General features: G+C 45.0%; 1 protein-coding gene, 1 long non-coding RNA gene and 1 other non-coding gene across 6 annotated transcripts; 2 read left to right on the top strand and 1 right to left on the bottom strand.

Annotated features, from left to right (window-relative positions):
* The first annotated feature begins 9,718 nt into the window (after positions 1 to 9,718).
* LOC111560188 (putative uncharacterized protein DANCR) lies at positions 9,719 to 12,746 on the top strand. Of its 2 annotated transcripts, none has more exons than XM_045056382.1 (3): positions 9,719 to 10,679; positions 10,951 to 11,215; positions 11,962 to 12,746. In XM_045056382.1, exons 1-3 carry the CDS (start codon positions 10,432 to 10,434, stop codon positions 12,130 to 12,132), a joined length of 684 nt encoding a protein of 227 aa, XP_044912317.1. In that variant the 5' UTR covers positions 9,719 to 10,431; the 3' UTR covers positions 12,133 to 12,746. The 2 variants fall into 2 exon arrangements, with proteins under 2 accessions (XP_044912317.1, XP_044912318.1); XM_045056383.1 differs by having other exon boundaries at positions 9,725 to 10,679; positions 10,951 to 11,088.
* On the top strand, positions 11,369 to 11,488 carry LOC111560356. The gene has a single exon (XR_002742101.1). It is a non-coding gene; the product is annotated as a small nucleolar RNA SNORA26 (small nucleolar RNA).
* A 1,769-nt stretch (positions 12,747 to 14,515) lies between the features above and the next one.
* On the bottom strand, positions 14,516 to 19,360 carry LOC102900785. Of its 3 annotated transcripts, XR_002156368.3 has the most exons (6): positions 19,235 to 19,360; positions 19,015 to 19,103; positions 18,726 to 18,807; positions 16,911 to 17,042; positions 16,165 to 16,295; positions 14,516 to 15,485 (listed from the first exon to the last, which is right to left on the bottom strand). It is a non-coding gene; the product is annotated as an uncharacterized LOC102900785 (long non-coding RNA). The 3 variants fall into 3 exon arrangements; XR_440173.4 differs by having other exon boundaries at positions 19,015 to 19,347; XR_890264.4 differs by lacking the exon at positions 16,165 to 16,295 and having other exon boundaries at positions 19,015 to 19,345.
* Between the last annotated feature and the right edge of the window lie 2,230 nt (positions 19,361 to 21,590).

The raw sequence follows: 21,590 nt of genomic DNA, 5'->3' as shown, positions 1-21,590 counted from the left end.
ACCGACTGCGCCACCCAGGCGCCCCTTTTTTAATTTTTTTAATGTTTATTTATTTTTGAGAGAGAGAGAGCACACAAGGTGGGGGGGGGGCAGGGGCAGAGGGAGAAGGAGACACAGAATCTGAAACAGGCTCTGGCTCCAAGCTGTCAGCACAGAATCTGTCTCGGGGCTCAAACCCACGGGCTGTGAGATCATGACCTGAGCCAAAGTGGGACGCTCAACTGACTGAGCCACCCAGGCACCCCTGGATATTTTCACGATAAAAAGTTAAGAATAAAGGAACTTGGGGTTTCTTTTTTTTTTTTTTTTTCAACATTTATTTATTTTTGGGACAGAGAGAGACAGAGCATGAACGGGGGAGGGGCAGAGAGAGAGGGAGACACAGAATCGGAAACAGGCTCCAGGCTCTGAGCCATCAGCCCAGAGCCCGATGCGGGGCTCGAACCCACGGACCGCGAGATCGTGACCTGGCTGAAGTCGGACGCTTAACCGACTGTGCCACCCAGGCGCCCCGAACTTGGGGTTTCTTGATTATCTTCACTTTTTTTGATTCCAAAACTTTCAGTTGTAGGATTACACACTACAGTGTCAGGATGAAATTAAAGGGAAAATATTAGAGGTAGGTCTTTAGTTTTGAACTTTCCAGCAAGGAAAGGCCAAAGGGAGAATTTGAATACCTCCTTGAATTCAGAGAAATGAATGGACAAAATAGAAAGGCACTGGGCTCAAAGTTCTCTGGTCATTTTAAAAAAGAAAACACCGGGGCGCCTGGGTGGCGCAGTCGGTTAAGCGTCCGACTTCAGCCAGGTCACGATCTCGTGGTCCGTGAGTTCGAGCCCCGCGTCGGGCCCTGGACTGATGGCTCAGAGCCTGGAGCCTGTTTCCGATTCTGTGTCTCCCTCTCTCTCTGCCTCTCCCCTGTTCATGCTCTTTCTCTCTCTGTCCCAAAAATAAATAAACGTTGAAAAAAAAATTAAAAAAAAAAAAAAAAAGAAAGAAAACACCTATTCACATTCCTCCCAAGCCTCTTGAAGTTCTAAGAGGATGAAATTATTGTTAACTATTCAGTTGATACTTTAAGCAACGAGTTAATTTCACATGAAAATCAATTTGTGTCTAATTGGTTGGGCTCCACATTTTATTGTGTAAGACTTCCTGTGGTGATCGATTGCTTCAGAACTGAATTTTACTCTTACAATATACTAGAGACATTTACGTGCCTCAAAGATCTGCCTGCCACTGTATACACACACACACGCATATATAACTTAATATTATATAAAATTATATATGTATATATATAACTTAAGGCTGGCTTTTGACCAGGGAATTCACCCAGATTATCCTATCTTTCGTATGGGAGCATACCATGTGTCTTCAGCCCCTGGTTTCAGTGTGCAAGGGGAGGGTGGCCTATGTGCTTCATAATCAAAATCCCAGATTCTTCTCCAATGTCATCTGGCCTGATAACCCTCTTGCCACGTGTTAATTAGGCTTTGGAAAAAAAACATCGACTAGGAAATACTCTACCTGGACGCCAAAAATCTTGGACATGTGTAAGTTTGAGAGATCATAAACATTCTTTTCAGGTTATTGATACTGAGGAGGCTGGTTCCAGTGCCCTCTTTATGAAGAGCCGTGGAGGAAATTGTTTCAGGAGTATTTGTGTTTGTCTTGAGTGAATGGTTTCTATTTTCTGATTTTTGCATCAACTGCCAGGCAGTGCAGAGCAAAATTTTTGGCCTTCTTCCAGCAAAGTGTACAGAGCCTCATGGGTATATTTTGTGTGCTAGACCCCGCACTCCAATTTCCTCACTTTTTTTTTTCCCTTTTTAAATCTCATTGCAATGTATTCTTGTAAACTACAGCCAAGTCCTCTTTGGACTAACATGGGGGTATAAACAAGAAAGAAAGAAAGAATAAATTACAAATAAGCAAATACAAAAACAAATACAAAAAATATTACAAATAACTACAAGTTGTTTTCAAATACTTGGTTAACACCATTTCACTTTTAACATGTACTACTGCCTTCTTCCTTTATATATGGATGTCTGGCTCCCTTCTGACATTTATCACCTGTGAACAGAGCTGGGGTTTACCGCAAGTGTCGCGAATGTAGGGGCACCTGGGTGGCGCAGTTGGTTAAGCATCTGACTTCGGCTCAGGTCGTAATCTCGAGGTTCCTGAGTTCGAGCCCCACGTCAGACTCTGTGCTGACAGCTCAGAGCCTGGAGCCTGCTTCAAGATTCTGTGTGTGTGTCTCTCTCTCTCTCTGCCCCTCCCTCACTCACTCTGTCCCTCTCCCTCTCTCTCTCAAAAATAAATAAGCATAGGGGCGCCTGGGTGGCGCAGTCGGTTAAGCGTCCGACTTCAGCCAGGTCACGATCTCGCGGTCTGTGAGTTCGAGCCCCGCGTCGGGCTCTGGGCTGATGGCTCAGAGCCTGGAGCCTGCTTCCGATTCTGTGTCTCCCTCTCTCTCTGCCCCTCCCCCGTTCATGCTCTGTCTCTCTCTGTCCCAAAAATAAATAAACGTTGAAAAAAAATTTTTTTTAAATATATAAATAAATAAATAAGCATAAAAAAAAAAGAATGGAGAGAGAGCAAGACTCAGAGGGCTTTCGATATATTATTAGGACTTTCCTACATTGGGAAACCAAAAGCATGCCTTACAGAGATGGTCTGAGAGTAATGCGTGTGTGTGTGTGTGTGTGTGTGCACGCACGTGCAAGACGAGCGTGTGAGGTATGTTCCATCCCAAACGGCGGAGAAAAGCAGTGTCAGACTGTTCCCCAGTCATCCCCAGCAGCTTTTTTTATCCAGAGGGCTTGGTGGCTGTTCAGAGAGTATAGGCAGTTGACCATTTTTATGCTTGAGGTTGTGGCTGTCAGGGAACCTTTCTGCAGGTTGACTCATCTTTTCGAAGTCTCTAAAACCAATCTCGTTTTGTGTAGGAGAGATTCCTGGAGCTCAAAACCAAGCTTCTCCACACCTGCCCTCCAAGCTTGGCCTGAGACCTTCTGCCCAGTTCCGGTAACTGGGTCCACCTTCTAGTGACCTATCTGGTCACTTGGAGACCTGCCCGTTCGTACCAAATTCTTCCTAGAGCCAGGGTCACGTGGTCAATCTCAGCGTGGTGACCCAGTGTGCTCTCTCCCACCAGTTCTGGAGTCAGGCAGAGAGAGCGCTGCAGCAGGAATTCCAAAGCCAGAAACCAGTTCCCGCCTCTACTTGCGTTTCAACACACAGTTGGTTCATCTTCTGGGGCAAGTGATCACCTGTCTGGGTCGCGGTTTCTACATGTATGAAACGAAACCGTCACATTACCTATTCCTCAGTGTTAGCGTGAGGATTCAAGGAGACAACATGTGTCAAAAACCTAGAACAGTGCCCGACACATAATAATAAGCGTGCAATAAAAGCTGGCCATTATTCTGATGATTCAGCAAGAAGGCCTTGCGGTACGAACACGGAATTGTCTCCCTAGCTGTGCCGTGCTAGGGATGTTGTTGAAGGAGAGCCAAAGCTTACCTTTTCGCACGCGTCCGAGCAACCCAGGCCGGTTTAGAATGAAGCTGCTAAAGTTTAGCTTCCAGGCTTGGGAGGGGCCCTACAATGTGTTCACATGTTTGAGTATTTTTGTTCAATGCATAAGAGTAGGGTGTTTTTGCCTTCTTTTCCATGAGAAGGACCACTCAAATTGTCTCATTGTCAGGCCTCCTAAAGTCTGGCTCCATCTGGTACCCAAGTCATATTATATCTCTGGAGCCACCACGATATGGCCAGATGGGTGCTGACAGCAGGGAAATTGATAAATGGGTATAGACTTATAGATAGGATCGTACACGTTAAAAAGGCTGACTTTAAATGGTGTCATTCGCTTAGATGAGACACCTTTGCTCCAAAATAAAGACTATAAATTTTCTTCTAATCTGTCTTTAGAATTGAATGAATGTTTGCATCATACCCTAAATAGGTAGCTCTCTAGTCTAAAAAATGCCACCTTCATCTTGCTGCTTAATCAAATTTCACAATATCCTCTGACTTGGCAGATTAGTTGCTGTGCAGAATGTTTTGGCCCCAGGCTATGTTGCCTCCTCTGTTGGCGCTGATGGCTTTTTGTGGCCCTACTCTATAACTGGACCCCATTGATTTCCACAGCTGATCCCACTAAGCCTTGCAGAAATTGCCTCCCACCGCTCAGCAAACACATTTTGCCACGAATTTAAAATAACCTCTATAGGTAACTGTCACACTGTTTCCAGTGAAGAAAACATCGCCAAAACTTAGAAAAGAATGGAATGCAATATACAAAAACACTGGTTCTTAATAGAGCAAATCCATGATGCTTCGGGCCAGCTGAGATGCCACCCAAGGTGCCCAAATGCCTCTGCAGATACCTGTAATGAGTCTAGGTGACCATCTCGGGACACTTGACCCCGCTTTGAGGCTGCAGCCATAGAGAGGAACCCAGGCAGGGGATGCAGTGATTGTCTCTACCCTGTTAGGATCATGTCTATTGGGGCACAAGGGTAGACATGAGAGAGAACAGCAAATGCGTTGCAAGGCAGACCATGATGTTTTCTTCATCTGATTTCAGTGAGCGGTTGCCCTGCTGCTCCCAGCCATTAATCAAATGAGCGTCTCTACCTGTGGAAGGTGTCAGCTGTCCTTTTGAAAAGCACTATACAGGTGTCCCTTCACCAACACAGGTTTGGCCTGCCCAGGGCTGCCTCTGTGTGGACTTTTGAAATAAATACAGTGTGATACTGTTAACGTATTTCTCTTCCTTACGATTTTCTTAGTACCATTTTTCTCTAGCTTTAAGAATACAGAATATTTAAACCTATAGTATACAGGATTGTGTTAATTGACTATGTTATCCGTAAGACTTCCAGTCAACAGTAGGCTATTAGTAGTTAAGTTTTGGACGAGTCCAAAGTTATATGCAGATTTTTGACCATGCTGGGGTCAGTGCGTCTAACCCCCACATCGTTCAAGGTTCCACTGTACTGTATTCTGATATCACGTTCATACAGGTATCTACAGAAGGGCAAAATAGGCTTTCTTTTATTTTCTGTAATGAAAATGATTATTATTTTATTTTTAAACAATTTTTTAATATTTATTTTTGAGAGAGGAGAGAGAGAGAGAGAGGGAGAACAAGTGGGGGAGGGGCAGAAAGAGAGAGAGAGAGAGAGAGAGAGAGAGAGAGAGAGAGAGAATCCCAAGCAGGCTTGACTCTGCCAGCACAGAGCCCAGGACTCGGACTCAAGAACCATGAGATCACGACCTGAGCCAAAACCAAGAGTCAGATGCTCAACCGACTGAGCCACCCAGGCACCCCATGATTATTATTCTATTTTCTGATTACAAATAATATATACTCATTGTAAAGAATTTGAATGGCACCTCAGAAATATTTGAAAGAAAAAAATTATGTGAAATCCCACCATCTTGAGAGAAACACTACCAACAGTAACCATCTTTTCATGTAGACACACGGACTATATATAATATGTGTATATATGAGCATAGATACAGATACATAGATACTTGGGTTTACAAGACACATGTAGTTTTATCATTGACATTTTCTCTCTCCTTCTCACTCCTCCCCACCACTCTCTGTCCTCCAGATAACCACACTAAGAATAGGTTGTGCTTGCAGATGATGAGTCTTGAGGGACAAATAGGGATTAAGGAACAAAGGAGGAGACGTGATGGGCAGTCCAGACAAAACGGCATGTGCAAAGGCAAGGAAGCAAGAGCTCTTAGAGCAGTGCTTCCTGAAACTTCAACGTGCATATAAATTACATTGGTTGAAATGCAGATTATGAATCGGCAGATGAGGGATCAAGCCTGAGATCCTTTTTTTGGTTTGTTTGTTTGTTTGAGAGCCTTTACTGCTGACAAGATTTCAGGTGATGTCCACGCTGCTGGACATCTTTGAGATATAAATTGCTGTGCTATGCAATATGGTATCTACCAGTCACACATGACTATTTAAATTTAAATCAGGGGCGCCTGGGTGGCTCAGTCGGTTAAGCATCCGACTTCAGCTCAGGTCGCGATCTCAAGGTTCGTGGGCTCCAGCCTTGCATTGGGCTCTGTGCTGACAGCCTGAAGCCTTCAGATTCTGTCTCCCTCTCTCTCTGCCCCTCCCCACCCCGGGCTCTCTGTCTCTGTCTCTCAAAAATAAATAAACGTTAAAAAAAAAATCAAATTAGTTAAAAGTAGGGGCGCCTGGGTGGTCCGTTAAGCATCTGACTTTGGCCCAGGTCACGATCTCATGGTTTGTGAGTTCGAGGCCCGCATTGGGCTCTCTGCTGACAGTGCAGAGCCTGATTCACATCCTCTGACCGCCTCTCTCTCTGCGCCTGGCCCGCTCACACAGTTGCATGCCTTCTCTCTCTTGAAACATAAACGAAAACATTTAAAAATAAATTAGTTAAAAGTAAATAAAAATTTAAAATCATTCCTTTGTTGTACTAGTCACATCTCAAGGACTGACTAGCCACTTGTGGCTCCATAATGGACAGCACAGTGATAGAACATTTCCATTATCACAGAGAGTTGTATGGAGCGGTGCTGGACAGAACATTCAGGGAAATACAGATAGTTCAGTATGGCTGGATCATAACAGGTGTGTGGGATGGGGGAGGTAGAAAGATAGACAGGGCATTGGTCTTGATCCTGGTGGCAGTGTGGAGCCATGTAAGGATTTCCAATGGGGATGATAGCAGTGTGGGGGTTATACTGGGGGAGGGAAGACCGGAGGGAGGGAGGCTGAACGGAGGCTGCCGCAGTGGGCCAGAAAGCAGATGATGTAAGCTAGAACTAAAGTTTAACAGGGAGTGGGTAGTACAAGAGGGGAGACTCGAGGGATGATCTATAGAGAGAACTGACCGAATGAAAGGAGGTGAGGAAGCAGGGTGCTGAGAATTGGAGAGGAGGCAGAAAGAGGAAGTCATCTGGGCTGAATCCTGGACCGCGGGGGCTAAGGAAGTGTTATTCATCAAGAGGACGCAAAAGTGTGGGGTTGGAAGAAGAGAATGAACTGCTTGAGACAAGCTGATCTGTGGTGTCTCTGGGTCCACCGGATGAGGATGTGTGCAGGGCTTGTGGGTATTTGGTACCTGAAGCTGGGGAGAGCAGTCTTGGCTGAGGGATCACCTCTGCATGGGGGGGGGGGGGGGGAAAGCAGGCAGGCTGGGAGCCCGGCATGGGGATCCTAGCTCTGCCAAAGTTGTGCAGTCTAGGAAAATCACTCAGGCTTTCTTGGTCTCAGTTTATGATCTCTAAAGTGATGATAATGATATTTTTATGTAAAAGACTAAACACTGTGACGGGTTCATAAGCCCATTCAGTGATACTAATAATATTCTCATTATCTCCCTTGCAGAATTGTCTTACGAATTAGAGATGGCGTGTATAAAGTGTCTGATACTCAATTAACGAGTTGTATCACTATCATTCCTGGGAGGTGGGCCAGCAAGAGCAAACAGCGAAAAGGCAAGAGAGTCGAGAGAGAATGTCGCCGGAAAGGGTAGGACAAAAGAGGGAGGAGGAAGGTGTAGGAGGAAGAGCAGGGAAGAGTGGAGACTTAGAAACCAGAGGGAAGAAGGAATCAAGGAAGGAGTGGCCGGCTATGTCCAACGCCACAGAGAAGCTAGAGGAGATAAGGAGCATTGGATTTGGTCGCTGAGAGGTCACTGGTGACCTTGGAGAGTAGTGTCAGGGAAATTGGGAAGAGGAAAGTCAGACCATACTGACCTGAGGGCTGCATGAGGCTGAGGCCGAATAAGGCTAGAGACCTGTGTTGGTGTGGTCTTTCTGAAGGTCTCTTAGGAAGGGGAGGAGAGTGTGGTTTGGGGGACTGGGGGACATTTGATGGAGGGAAGGTTTCTTCAGGTTGGGGGAGAGAGAGAGAGTATATATACATAGAGAAGCTAAGAGCCAGGCAGAAGTGAGAGAAGAGACAGGAAGGGGAAAAACCCCCAAATAATGGATAGCTTGTGAGGCTGTGGCAGGCTGGCGAGAATGGAGCCTGGAGCTCAGGGGCAGGGACTTCAGGGTGGTCTAGGGAAGAGGGACCTATTTGTTGAGGAGGGAGTTTGGGGAACTAGGACAGCAGAAGCCCGTCAGGTCTCCTGTGCCTTTCCACCTGGATCCCTGGTCCTCTGGATCAAGCTAAGTTCTCTCAGATGGGACAGATGTCTCTCAATCAGATCTGGTAATAAAGCCAATTGGTTCCATTTTCTTTAAACCGAATTAGAAGCATTTTTATCAACGTTTATTTATTTTTGGGACAGAGAGAAACAGAGCATGAATGGGGGAGGGGCAGAGAGAGAGGGAGACACAGAATCAGAAACAGGCTCCAGGCTCTGAGTCATCAGCCCAGAGCCCGACGCGGGGCTCGAACTCACGGACCGCGAGATCGTGACCTGGCTGAAGTCAGACGCTTGACCGACTGCGCCACCCAGGCGCCCCTAGAAGCATTTTTAATACCACACACAGATTACCCTGAATTTATACAATGAGTTAATTTCACTCCATCATCTCTGTATTAATTTTAATTAAGTAATGTTTTTCAGAGCTGAGAAGCCATTTTTCCTCTACACACAATGAATGGTTTCGCCTTTTCCAATGAGCTGCAGTTGTCATTTGGCCAGGGTTGTGTGAAGCCTTCGGACCGAGGTGGGTTTCTCCCTGAGTTCAAGTTAAACACTCTTTGTACTGATTTCATAACCTCTTTCAGTTTTTATCACCTGGTTGGGGAGGAAGACATTCTGCACAACTACTGCCAACCCCACTAGATCGCCACTGGATTCCTACATTAGTCTCTTTATTGAGATTTTCTTTCTCTGTCCCAAGATTCTTGCCATGCAACTTGTCCACATTCACTGACATAATCGAAGGGAAGGTTAATGCCTCTCAGACATCCGAAAGGACTAAAACAAGAACAGGTTTGAAACCAGAGACGTGTTTAGAAGAATCTGAGATAAGAAAGGTAAACGCACGAGCAAACTGGTGTTCCCTCTGCCATTTACATTGCCAGTTACATTACTTTAACCCATTTTACATTGATCTTATGAATATCTGCAAAGTAGCGGCTGGCTGCCACGATTAATAAAATTTACTCCTTTTCTTCTCGGCAAAAGCAACTTACTGACTCTCAAACCACACCCTCCATCAGATCCTATCATTTCCACTCCTAAAAACTGCTAGAACAGCTTTCCATTGTTCTTAGCATGTCATATGCCTTCCACCAGGGCCTCAAGCTTCGTCTGGCCCGGAGCCACCCTCATCTCAGACCGCTCTGCTCCTACCTCCTTAAGTTCCATTTACATTCTGGGCTCCTTAAACGGGTCAAGTGCTTTCCTGTTCGTCCACAAGCTGTTCTTTGTGCCTGTTGGACCCCAACCACATAGATGGCCTGTCTTAATCAGCCTGTCAAATGTAGATGCTACGTTTCCCTTCCCGCCCCACTTTACACACCTGTGGAAAGGCAGTGTGGTGTTTTGTTTTTTTAACATTTATTTATTTTTGAGACAGAGAGAGACAGAGCATGAACGGGGAGGGTCAGAGAGAGGGAGACACAGAATCCGAAACAGGCTCCAGGCCCTGAGCCGTCAACACAGAGCCCGACGCGGGGCTTGAACTCACGAACCGCGAGATCATGACCTGAGCCGAAGTAGGACGCCTAACCTACTGAGCCACCCAGGTGCCCCCAGTGTGGTGTTTTAAGGGGCTATACTTCCAGACTTTTTGAGTTGAAATCCCCGATCCACCACTTACTAGCTAATTTGTCACCTTGGAAAGTTACTCAGTGTGTCTGTTTATCCACTTAAATGTGGGGCTGATAAGATATTTTGAGGACTAAATTTGACAACGGATGGTAAACTCAGGACTGTAATACAAGTTACTTTAGCACATACTCCGATTTTATTCCGCTTGTTTGTCAAGTGTGAGTCTGTCACCTAGGGAAGGTTTATGGTGCTCCCCAACCGCTTGCTGATGGAAGTCCCCTCTTTGAACGCGGTTAACGAATGAAGGAACAGTGGTCCTTTCAGGTTTAGGAGGAGCCGCTGGGTGAGCCTGGTCAGAGAGACAAGGTCCGGCTTCTCTTTAAGCTTCCAGATTAGCAAGACAGACTCAAGACACATACTGGACTGGTGTAGTTGTACGAAAGGGAATCTGGATCCTGGCACAGCCCTAGAGTAACCACGAACTCTCCCTAGGAGGGGCCCCTAGGAAGGCACAGCGCCTGCGAGAACCACGTCCTTCAGGGCCAAGGGGAGGCGCCAGGGCTCCGGAGCTTCCGAGAAAGATGCTCCGGCAGGCCTAGCGCATCCTCCGCCCGCGGAAGAGCGCGGAGGAGCGCGGAGGTGCCCGAAGGAGCGCGGCGGTACCCGAAGGAGCGCGGAGATGCCCGAAGGAGCCCGGAGGAGCCCGAAGGAGCCCGGAGGAGCCCGAAGGAGCCCGAAGGAGCCCGAAAGACCGGGGCGGGCCGAGAACCGCGGGCACCAATGGCCGGGCCCGCCCCGCCCCCTGGCCGGAGACTTGAGGGGATTGGCTGCCCGCCTCCCGCTGCGCCGCCGACCTCGTCGCCGCGCCACCGCCGGGTTCTCTGTGCCGCACGCGAGTCGTCGGCTTCAGTCCCGCGGAGCTGAGCCGTAAGTGTTGGTGGGCATGGGGGAGGGTGCCAGGCCTCCGGGCCCGGGTGGGGCTGCGCTCGCCCCGCGTCCCCTCGAGCTTTGCCCGCCCGGAGCTCCGCTGCTCCCGGCGGCCAGGACGGAGGGGTAGAGCAGCCCTCGGCGGCCCGGGGGGCGGGCGGTCCAGCCCGTCCCGGGGCCGCGCGAGGCACAGACGCAGCGCGGAGCCGCCGGGAGGCTTCCCCGCGGGCAGGCCCGAGCGCCCTAACCATCTTGCGCTTTGCTCCCCCAGGGCGCGGCCGCAGTGGCGGCTGCTTTGCGGCGGGTTCGGGGCCCGGCCCCCGCCTGCGAATGCAGGAGCCCGACCCGGGGCCTGCGGAGTCGGTCTCCGACGTGTGCGGGGCTGCAGCGGCCTGACTTCCAGGCTCAGGTATGTCCCCGTCCTGGGGGGAAAAGCGAGGCGCTCGGCCCGGAGCACGTGGCCAATGGCGACCGGGGGTTCCCACGTGCTTGGTTCCAAGGCCCCCCAATTGGCTGCCCCTTCGGATAGAGGGCATGTAAGTTCCCGGCTCCCCCACCCCCCGCAGGACAACTGCTTCCGGTGGGTTTTCCGACTTGGCCCTGGAAACCGCTGAGGTTCAGGGGGTGTTGTCTGGAGAGGAGAGCAGGGGTCGTAGAGAAGCCTGTAAAACCCCAGACCGCCCTTTCCTGTGCCCTTTTAAGGTTGACGCAGTGCCTTAAGAGGCTAACACAGAAGGGTAAAGTAAGTCTCCATAAAACCCAGGGATGAGACTAAAACTCCTCTCTGGATCCTGTCTGGAGTCACAGCGGAACCAGAGGAAATTTTTCTTGAAGTTTCAGCACCTTTGTGATATTTTTATACGTTAATAATAGCACAGTGATAAATTTAACCTTAACCTTAGTTTTGACGATACTTTCAGAGATGCCTTTTATTTATTTATTTATTTATTTATTTATTTATTTATTTACGATTATTTATTTTGAGAGAGAACATCCCAAGCAGGCTCTCCGCTGCCAGCGCAGAGCCGGAAGTGGGGCTCAAGCTCACAAATGGTGAGATCATGATCTGAGCCAAAATCTTGACCCCCATGCTTAACCAGCTGAGCCGCCCAGGTGCCCCAAGGGCAGCTTATTTTTAAAGGTGAAAAACCCAGGTATTGGAACAGTGCATACAAGGCTTTTTTTCTGCGCCTCCTTTGAGACAAACTGAAAAGAATGTACCTCAAAATTTGCTTTCTGTTTAAAATGTAAAAGGTCATTTGAAAATTTTTCTTTTTTGTAGGTTGAAAACTACAGGCACAAGCCATGGAAGCTGGAGTACTCTAATGCTGGTATTTTAACTGATTTATCCCAACTCTGCAGTTTACAACATACACATGCCTCTAATGAGGTCAGATATTCTTATTTCACTTGTAGCAGCCATGTATCCAGTGCAGGACAGCCCTGGCAGTGAGGGCAGCACAGCAGGTGTTCGATTTCTCATCTTGTCATTTAGTTCTTCCAACTTTGTGAAGGTGACGCTGTGCCCTCATTTTACAGATGAAGCAACCACAGGTTAGGTACTGACTCAAGCTCCTGTCACATGTGTAGCCCTGAACACGGATCCTCATGTAACTTTCTGGCTACGTGACCTCTTGGAAAGGTCCTTCCCTCTCCTGGCATTTCATGTTGTAGTGTAACGGTAGAAATGCTGAAACAGATGAGGCCAGTTTGGTCAGGGGAGAGCACAGAGGTATTAAGAATATAAGCTCTTCATAGTATTTAGTTACATTGAACCTACAGAAGTTGCAATTTGGCACAAAGGGAGCATCTGTCAGCATGTTAGGTGGTTTTGATGAATGAGCAGAATGGCCATGAAGGGGGGATTTAAAGGGCAGGACGGTGCTAGATTGTTAGAACTCGAAAGTATTGGGCTGGAGTGATGGGGGAAGGTTTTGTATGGGGAGAAATGTAACTGTAGCAAGATGAACAGAGCCTAATATCAGCTAGTTCTTCCTTCTGACCTGCCCTGATTGTCTGTAAATACCTCGTTTTCCAGTAATTTTAAATAAAGATAATTAATATTCACCTTGGAGTGTGTGTGTTTTTTTTTGTTTTTTTTTTTTGGTTTTTTTTTTTTTGAGGGGCAGATGGGGAGAGATTCTCAAGCACTTTCCATGCTTATCTCGGATCTCCACGTGGGGCTTGATGCCACAGCCCTGGGCCGAAATCAAGAGTTGGATGCTGAACCCACTGAGCCCACCCCCACCCCCCCACCCCATCCCCACCTTGGAATCCCTCTTAATGCTTATTTCATAACACTGTTGCAGCCTTTGTATCTAAATTGCATTTTTTAATACTACCTATTACATTATAAAACCCAGCCTTGTGATTTTTAGGTAATTTACACAACAGATGTGTTAGAAGGCCAAAATTGCTAGAGGGGAAAAAGTGGGAGGGGGGATAGGAAGTACATGTATTTGCACTGACTGGAGGACATTTATAAGCTCAGACAGGGCTGGCCAGGGAGTGCTGATGATAAAAAACCTGAAGGAGATGATGTGGGTGTGTGTGTGTAGTTGGGTGAAAAATGTAAGCAGTCTTAAGCCAGGCAGTGAAACAGTGCGGAAAAATAGGGAACTCATTTTTTTTTAAGGTGCCACAGAGACCAGGATTTAGAACTATAGACAACTGTCCGGTGTGATAGCCATTAGTCACATGGGGCTATTTAAATTTAAATCAACTGAATAAAATGAAAAATGTGGCTCCTCAGTTGTGTCAGCCACGTTTCAAATGCTCAGTAGTCACAAGTGGCTAGAAGCTACTGTACTAGCAACAGATACAGAACATATCCATCAATACAGAAAGTTTCATTGGCAGTACTCTTCTAGAGGTTATAGGGTGTTTTACAGAAGAGAAAAACCTATGGGATAGTGGACTGAATAATGACTCCCAAAGATAATCGAGTCCTAATCTCAAACCTGTAAATGTTACTGTATTTGGAAAAGGTGATTTGCAGATGTGATTAGATTAGGAATCTGGAGATGGGAAGATTATCCTAGATAATCTGTGAGCCATAAGTCTAATCACAAATGCCTTTGTAAGAGGGAGGCAGAAGATTCCATGCTCAAAGGAGGAGGCTGTGTGAAGACAAGTAGAAAGAGATTAGGGACGCCTGGGTGGCTCAGTTGGTTAAGCAACTGACTGGCTCAGGTCATGATCTCACGGTTTGTGGGTTTGACCCCCACCTCAGCTCTGTGCTGACAGCTCAGAGCCTGGAGCCTGCTTCAGATTCTGTGTCTCCCTCTCTCTCTGCCCCTTCCCTGCTCACTCACTCTCTCTCAAAAATAAATATTTAAAAAAATTTTTTTTAAAAAGATCTGATTTTGGCCTTGATGATGTAGATACAACTTCAGGCTAGGTAAGGCTGGCAGCCGCCAGAAACTGGGAGACTCAAGCAACTGACCCCCTCCTCCCCAGAGCATATACTTGATTTCTGGGGCTCAAAAACTGACAGAATAAACTTCTGTTGTTCTAAGCCACCGAGCTTGTAATCGGTTGCAGTAGCTAGCCTCTGGTAACTAATACTTTAGACTGAAAGCTTCAGATCACAAGTCTAGCTGGAGCTGGAACCTCACCACATTGCCTCCTACGCTGTGTTTTTATTATGGGTTATGGGTCTGCGGGTCAGGGGGGTTAGATTTTATCTATCCATTAGTCGATTTTTTAAAAATTTGAGGTATGGCAATGAAGTTAAACTTTATTTAGATTAAAACCATTAGAGACATGAGCAGGTGGCTAAAATATGGAGGATTAGCAAATGCCTGATAAAACAACACAGATGATCAACACTAATATAAAAAAATCAATTTATGGTTTATTGGGACGTCATTTATGTACATTTTCAGTAAATTTCATTTACACAGTACAAAGCACCTCCAAAGATCAAGCTGTAACAAAGTCAGTAATAAAAAATTAAGATAATATGAAAAACATCATTCTAATTTTTGCCTTGTGGGCCACACAGCTTTGACCAGCAGGGTCCCAGAGGTAATACAGACCATTAAAATGAGACCATTTTTCCATAACAACCTCAATTAGTTTTGGCTCATGTTCCACAAAATGTAAATTTGGATTTCTGGGAGTCTTTTAAAACAGCAACAAAAAACCCTTAATAGTATAACTAATAAAACTAGTCTTTTCAGAGTCACTGCCATGGGGCTCTGACTTAAGTCCTATATGTTGCAATTTGGTGCATCTAAGTTGCTACAATACCAATACTGAATGATGACAGTGTCCTACTGGAGACTAGAAAGGAAACTGGGGCAAAAACAAGTTTCTCAATGAGAAATTCATCCTGTTGTACTCAAAATCTCTTCTTATGGGAAGGAACAACATGTGATTCAAGTAGCTCTTTAAACTAAAATGCTAATGTTAATGGACAAAAATAACTGAAATTGTTTTCTAGGTTTATCAAAATTTCTTTTCTGTGAAATCATTTTTCACCTATTATCTTGTATCTCATTCTGACATGAATTACCAATGCTTTTCTATTAATGTTTCAGCAAAGCTACCATTTGACTTGACCATAAATGTACTTAAAGCTATTTGTGGCCAACTGAATATCCAAGATCGTACCTTCCCTGTGATGAATGCTTATTAGAGCTGAAGCTTAGGATATGACCCCACACTCAGTAGCACACGTAGACAATGTGAAGGTCAGAATGCAGTTCCTTGTTGTTGATGAAGAGATTGTGTATGTTGTTATTCACACGTTGCTAACTGCAGTCATGCCTTTCAAAACTCGAAGCATGGAATCTCGTTCTCCTGGTGAAAGAAGTTAGGAACAAAATTGAACTCTATTTGTCTACCCTTCAAGCCAAATTCCAGACCCAAACAGTTTATATATAAGAATCCATTTGAAACTAAAATTTAGATTACATAAAGAATAGAAAGTTTTGTGGGCTTTTGACCAAAATCAGGTCCTGATTTCGGGGTGGGGGGAGTGGAAGGGAAGAGTATATTTTTACTAAAACTGCCCACTATTCCTACAGCCTCTTCTGTTTCATTCTTGCTGACAGATTTGAATTCCAGTTTCCAACATCTGACCTCAATCTCCCACCACAAAAATTCCATTATTACAAGTCTGAATATTTCTGCCTAAAGATGGCCATTCTTTTCTTATCGTTGTTGAAATAGTACCATAAAGGGGCACCTGGGAGGCTCAGTTGGTTGAGCATCCGACTTCAGCTAAGATTATGATCTCACGGTTCGTGAATTCAAGTCCCGCATCGGGCTCACTGCTGTCAGTGCAGAGCCCGCTTTGCATCCTCTGTTCCCCCCATTGTCTCTTTGCCCCGCTCACACTCTCTCCCTCAAAAATAAATAAACGTTAAAAAAATAACATGAAGTATTTCCATACAGAGTAACACTGATGTCCAGCTCCCTGTTGAAAGTTTAACTGCCCAGACTGTAGGTAACCTACTGATTATTCAAATGAGCTCACCCTGAAAAGACAAGGTAGAAATTTAGGTACTACGGTAACAGAGGGCCAGGTTCCCAATAAACCTCTAGGCTCCACGCTCTCTCCTTTGTCACACTCAACTCCGCAGGTTTGACTCTGCTCAAATCATGTACCTACAAAGCCAACGGAACACGTTTGAAAAAGCTCAGCTCACTTGAGATTCAGATACAAGTTACTCCAAGACCAGTGAAACTAAACTGTCTGTAGGATCGTGCCCTGAATATATACCCAAGTGTCAGGTTCATGTGCAGCTCTGTTATCGTTTGGCCTCGGCAGGGTCCTGAACCACAACAGAATGAGATATAATCCTCCTAGAATCTTCCCTCATGTGCAAGTTTTCTTTCAGCATGAGTTTGTTTCTTAGTCCACATTTCACTTTTCAGCTATCTGAGCCAACCCGATTTCTGACCTTCTCAATGTTTTCCCGTGTTCTGTGGATAACTGGACAGCCACTTTTCACATCACCATGGATATCATCTCTGCCTTCTTTAAACCTTTTGTGCCAGTCAAAAACTCTTGCTCTCGACATTACTTCTTCACCATAAACTACTTTTAACATCTCAAGTGTCTCACTTGCAGATTTATTTAACTTTACACAAAACATTAATTCGTTGCTCTAAATAACGGTCACTCATTTTGATGGTGGAAAAAAGAATAATTCTATTCACATGTACTCACAAGGTTAGTGGGCAACCTGGAAAGCACTGCTGTGCCAGCTAAACACGTACCTGGGCAACAGTCACTCCTGTGATTTCACAAGCCACACATGGAAAAACAGTCCAAACAGAAGAGTGCAAACAAGCTTTGGAGGAGTTGATGAAGGTTTCGGCATCATATATATACCATCTCAGCTTGAACACCTTGTATTTTCCCATATACAAAAGGGGAGAAAATAAATCAGCATTTTCTTACTTGTCGAGTGGCTAAGAAAATGGTATTTGAAATATATGAACTATGCGCAGGGAGCTTTTAGCCTCCCCACCTCCCAAAAACCTCTAAGGTAAAAATCCATCCGAATAACAGTATGGAAGATGCCATTTGTCTTGGCTGTATGTTTAGAAAGAGCCAGTTTGAAATTGTGGGGCTTTTTTGTTTGTTTTTAACACTTTATTTTTTTAAGTTTATTTATTTTGAGTGTGAGCAGGGAAGAGGGGCAGAGGGAAAGAGAGGATCTTAAGCAGGCTCCACACTCAGCCCAGGGCCTGATGTGGGGCTTGATCTCATGACCATGGGATCAAGACCTGAGCTGAAACCAAGAGTCAGACGCTTAACCAACTGAGCCACCCAGGTGCCCTGAAATTATGGTTTTTCTAATGATGTTGATTGATAGGTCAAATGTAAGATATCAAAATAGTTTATTTCCAAATACATAACGAGAATAGATTTGGTTGTCTCCAGTGTGTATAATACAATGTATGTAGTTGAGTGTTTAGGAATTCTAACATTTAAACATCGTAACCTATATTCATCCTGCACATACTATCTAGTGTATTCAGAATTTAAAACAAACACACATACACTGAAAAACAGCATCTTGTAAGCTTTGAACATGAATTTCTCTCATTTAGTTCTGAAATCAAAACTTGAAAAGGTTTCACAAATTATGTTTGTACAACCCAAATGCTGGAATTAAAGTTACCCAATGATTGGTTGCAAATATAGACTGTATTTGATGAGTTCTGCTGTGTGTGTGTGTGTGTGTGTGTGTGTGTGTGTGTGGTGAAATATACAGGCCATAAACCATTTTTAAGTGTGTAATTCAGAGGCGTTACTTACATTCATAATGTTGTACAACCATCACATTTCCAGGACGTTTCCATCATCCCAAACAGAAATTCTGTACCTATTAAATAGTAACTCCCATTCTCTCCTCTCCCTGGACCCTGGTAAACTCTGTTTCACTTTTTGTCTCTATGAATTTGACTAAGTTCCTCATATCGGTGGAATCATACAGTTTTTGTCTTTGTGTCTGGCTTATTGCACTTAACATGTTTTCAAGGTTCTCCTATGTTGTAGCAGGTATTACTGACTCCTTAAGGTTCACAAATACTCCATTGCATGTACGTACCACATTTTGTTTATCCATTCCTTTCTACATTTACTTGGGTTGTTTCTACCCTTTGGCTATTGGAAACAATGTTACTATGAACATGGATGTACCAGTAACTGAGTGTCTGCTTTCAGTGGATCATATGGTAACTCTGTGTTTCATTTTTTGAGAAATCATCCAACTTTTTCAAAGCAACTACACCATTTTGCATGCCCACAAGCAATGCACAAGGGTTCCAGTTCCTCCATATCCTCACCAACACTTACTTTCTACAAACTTTCACACCGGTGGGTGAAAATTCAGGTATCTACAGGGTTAAGTATTTGCTTCCCAATCCTCCTTTGCCTCCCCATCTCCCCAGGCACCCCCCCACCCCCCGCTTTTTTGGCAGTGCTTTTCCTTCAGTGAAAACACAGATAATGTTGTGGTTTTTGACAAGCACAAGAATTCAATAAATACTGATATGCTCCTTTACTGGAGGAATCCGCATTACCTTTTTGGGAGGTGAATAGAGCTGCTTTAAGTGTCTGCATTAGAAACGAAGTTCAAAATGTAAGTGTGACTCCACTTGAACTCTGTAAATTAGCAGAAAAAGCAAGTGTTAAAAACGGGCTGGGACACTTAAGTAAGGCGGTTAAACCCTAGAAGCATAGTATACTGTACTGTACTCCATGAACTAAAAAGGGCGTTAGCATTAGAACCACAAGTTCACCCACTATTTTTAATCCAAATGTTCCTTTCAAGGTTGCACACCCTTCCACATAGGTGGAGTGAGTCAGTACCTGGCAGGGCTTAATCGGGTCTCGCTTTCCTACCACGGGGTCCTTCTGCCAAGTGGCAGCAGAGCGTCTCTGCCAGCCCATCTCCGCTCCTGAGGAGAAGGCAGGTAAAGGTCCAGCCCGAGAACCCAATGCCCGGGCCGCGCCTCACCTGGGCCTCGGGCTCCAGGGTGGGAGGAGACGCAGCTCCCAGCCTGCGCCTCGTCAAAGTCCCTGGCCGTACCCACGACACCAGACAGCCCCCTACTCAGCCTCGACCGGGCAAAAGGTTCCAAGAGCCGGAGGAGCCAGACCAATTGACAAAGCACCGCCGAAAACCGGAACTCTCGCGAGACACAAGACTACTGGGAGGTTCGTCGTGCCAATCAGCGGATGGGGGCGGTCCCAGAGCGCGTTCAATTGGCTAACCATGGGAAAGCTCGCGTTCCATTGGCATCTTTTCTGGCCCCAACTCCACCCCTCGACCGGAATGCCCGCCCCCTTCAATGGCCCCACCTCTGAGCTGAGTGGGTAGGGAGGAGGGGAAACGCCTACAGTAGCGGTGGGTTCCAGGTGCTGGAGCTCAGGCGCCCGAATGGTCCTAACCCTTTACCTGGGGCACCATAGGAACAGGTCACGCTCAGGTTCTGACATGTTCCGTGGTATTCCTTACCTCGGCCATTTACTCTGTATTCCACACTATCCGGTCTTCGGCAGGGAGGTGATTTTACCTGTGCTTGAAAGAAGGCAAGGTTGCATGGACTAATTAAGATGTTTCCCTTAAAGCTTTCTAATCCGAATACCTTATATCTTGCTCTGCATGGTATGCAAGGAGCATTGATTTGTTTGTTTGATTTGGAACAATAATTAAACCCATTGTGCCTTCCCATTAACTCATCAGAAGAGCCCCAGTGAAGTAGGTGCTATTACTGTCCTTGTCAGCCCTATTGCCCTACTTTAATTCACGCCTTCATAATTGCTTGCCTGGATTATTTCTACAAACAGCCCCTTAGCTCCTCTCCTTGCTATCCTCTACAAAGCCGAGGATTAAACTTTCTAATGCAAATCTAATCATGTCTCAAATCCTTCTCAGGTCTCTCAAATGTCAATCCTTCTGTGGCCCTGTGTTGTCCACAGGTTCTGGCAGAAGCTGCTTTTTATCAAAATATGACATATCTCACGATCTCGCGGTCCGTGAGTTCGAGCCCCGCGTCAGGCTCTGGGCTGATGGCTCGGAGCCTAGAGCCTGTTTCCCATTCTGTGTCTCCCTCTCTCTCTGCCCCTCCCCCGTTCATGCTCTGTCTCTCTCTGTCTCAAAAATAAATAAACATTAAAAAAAAAAATATGACATATCTATGGTAAGTACACAAATCATAAATGTGCAGCCTGCTAAAATTTCACAAATAGATCACACTAGCAGCCAGCTCAAGAAACAACGTAACCAGCATCCCAGAAGTGTTTCTAATCACTAACCACTTCCTTCCCTGCTCAGAGTTATCCACTATCCTTAGAATTGTTTAAGTGGTCAGTAGAGTAGCATCCTTGTGTTTGTACATTATACAAAGGGGTCCATTACAGCATGTAATCTTTTATGTCTAGTTTCTTTAACTCACTTTTATGTTCATCAGGTTCATCCATACGTTAACTACATTTATAGTTTGTTCATGAGGATGCTGTATTGCATTTCACTGTGTGAATACACCACAATTTGCCCAATCAATTGTTGATAGACATTGGAATAGTGTATATTTTGGCGCTATTAAAAATATTGCTGCTATGGACATTGTAATAGAAATCTTTTGATGAACATGATGAACGCATTACTCTTGGATATATACCTAGAAATGGAAATGTTGGGCCATAGGTTGTGCCGTGTTCAAATTTAGATATTTTTAAACTTTTCCAAAGTACACCAATTACATTCCTATCAGCAAAATATGACAGTTCCATCTTTTCCACATTCTCATCAACACTTGGTATTTATCATCTTTTTTCATTTTGGCAATTTTGGTGGATGATAATCATGTCTCATGCGAGTTTAATGTGCATCTCCCTGATGATTAAGGAGGTTGAGCACCTTTACATATGTTTATTAGTTGTTTATAATTTTATGAAGTGTCTGTTAAAATTTTACTCATTTTTGTCAGCTGAGTGTCTTTTTTATTTGTATTTTTCCTAACGTTTGATTACAAAAAATTTCAAATACTTAGCAAAGTTTAAAGAATTTTACAGTGAACATACATAAATCTGCCATATAGATTCTATGAATAACATTTTATGAAACATGCTTTATTACATTTCTATCCTTTATCCATCTGAATGTTGTTGCATTTCAGAGTAAATTGCAGATAGCAATACATGTCCTGTAAATACTTTAGCCTGTATATCACTTACGTGAAATTAAGTTCACAAACCTTTATTGTATATTTGCTGAGTTTTGAGCAAGTGAGTCTTGAGTTCTATGCCTCCTCCCAGTCAATCTTCATTTCCACTTTCCTGGGCACAACCTCCATTCTCATTCATTCTCCACTATATAGCTTTATGTGTTTCAAAATTTCATAATCCTGGAATGAACAGTGTGTGCTCCTGTGTAAGCCTGC

The sequence above is a fragment of the Felis catus genome, chromosome B1 (assembly GCF_018350175.1).
Source record: "Felis catus isolate Fca126 chromosome B1, F.catus_Fca126_mat1.0, whole genome shotgun sequence".
NCBI classification, from domain to species: Eukaryota; Metazoa; Chordata; class Mammalia; order Carnivora; family Felidae; genus Felis; species Felis catus.
This window is presented reverse-complemented; position numbering and strand designations above follow the sequence as displayed.

What these genes read in the sequence shown, in the direction of transcription:
- LOC111560188 (XM_045056382.1), top strand. Translation starts at nt 10,432, where the DNA reads ATGCCCGAAGGAGCCCGGAGGAGCCCGAAGGAGCCCGGAGGAGCCCGA. An exon ending in CAGTCCCGCGGAGCTGAGCC is followed by an intron (nt 10,680 to 10,950) that starts GTAAGTGTTGGT and finishes TTGCTCCCCCAG; the next exon opens with GGCGCGGCCGCAGTGGCGGC. An exon ending in CCCCTTCGGATAGAGGGCAT is followed by an intron (nt 11,216 to 11,961) that starts GTAAGTTCCCGG and finishes TCTTTTTTGTAG; the next exon opens with GTTGAAAACTACAGGCACAA.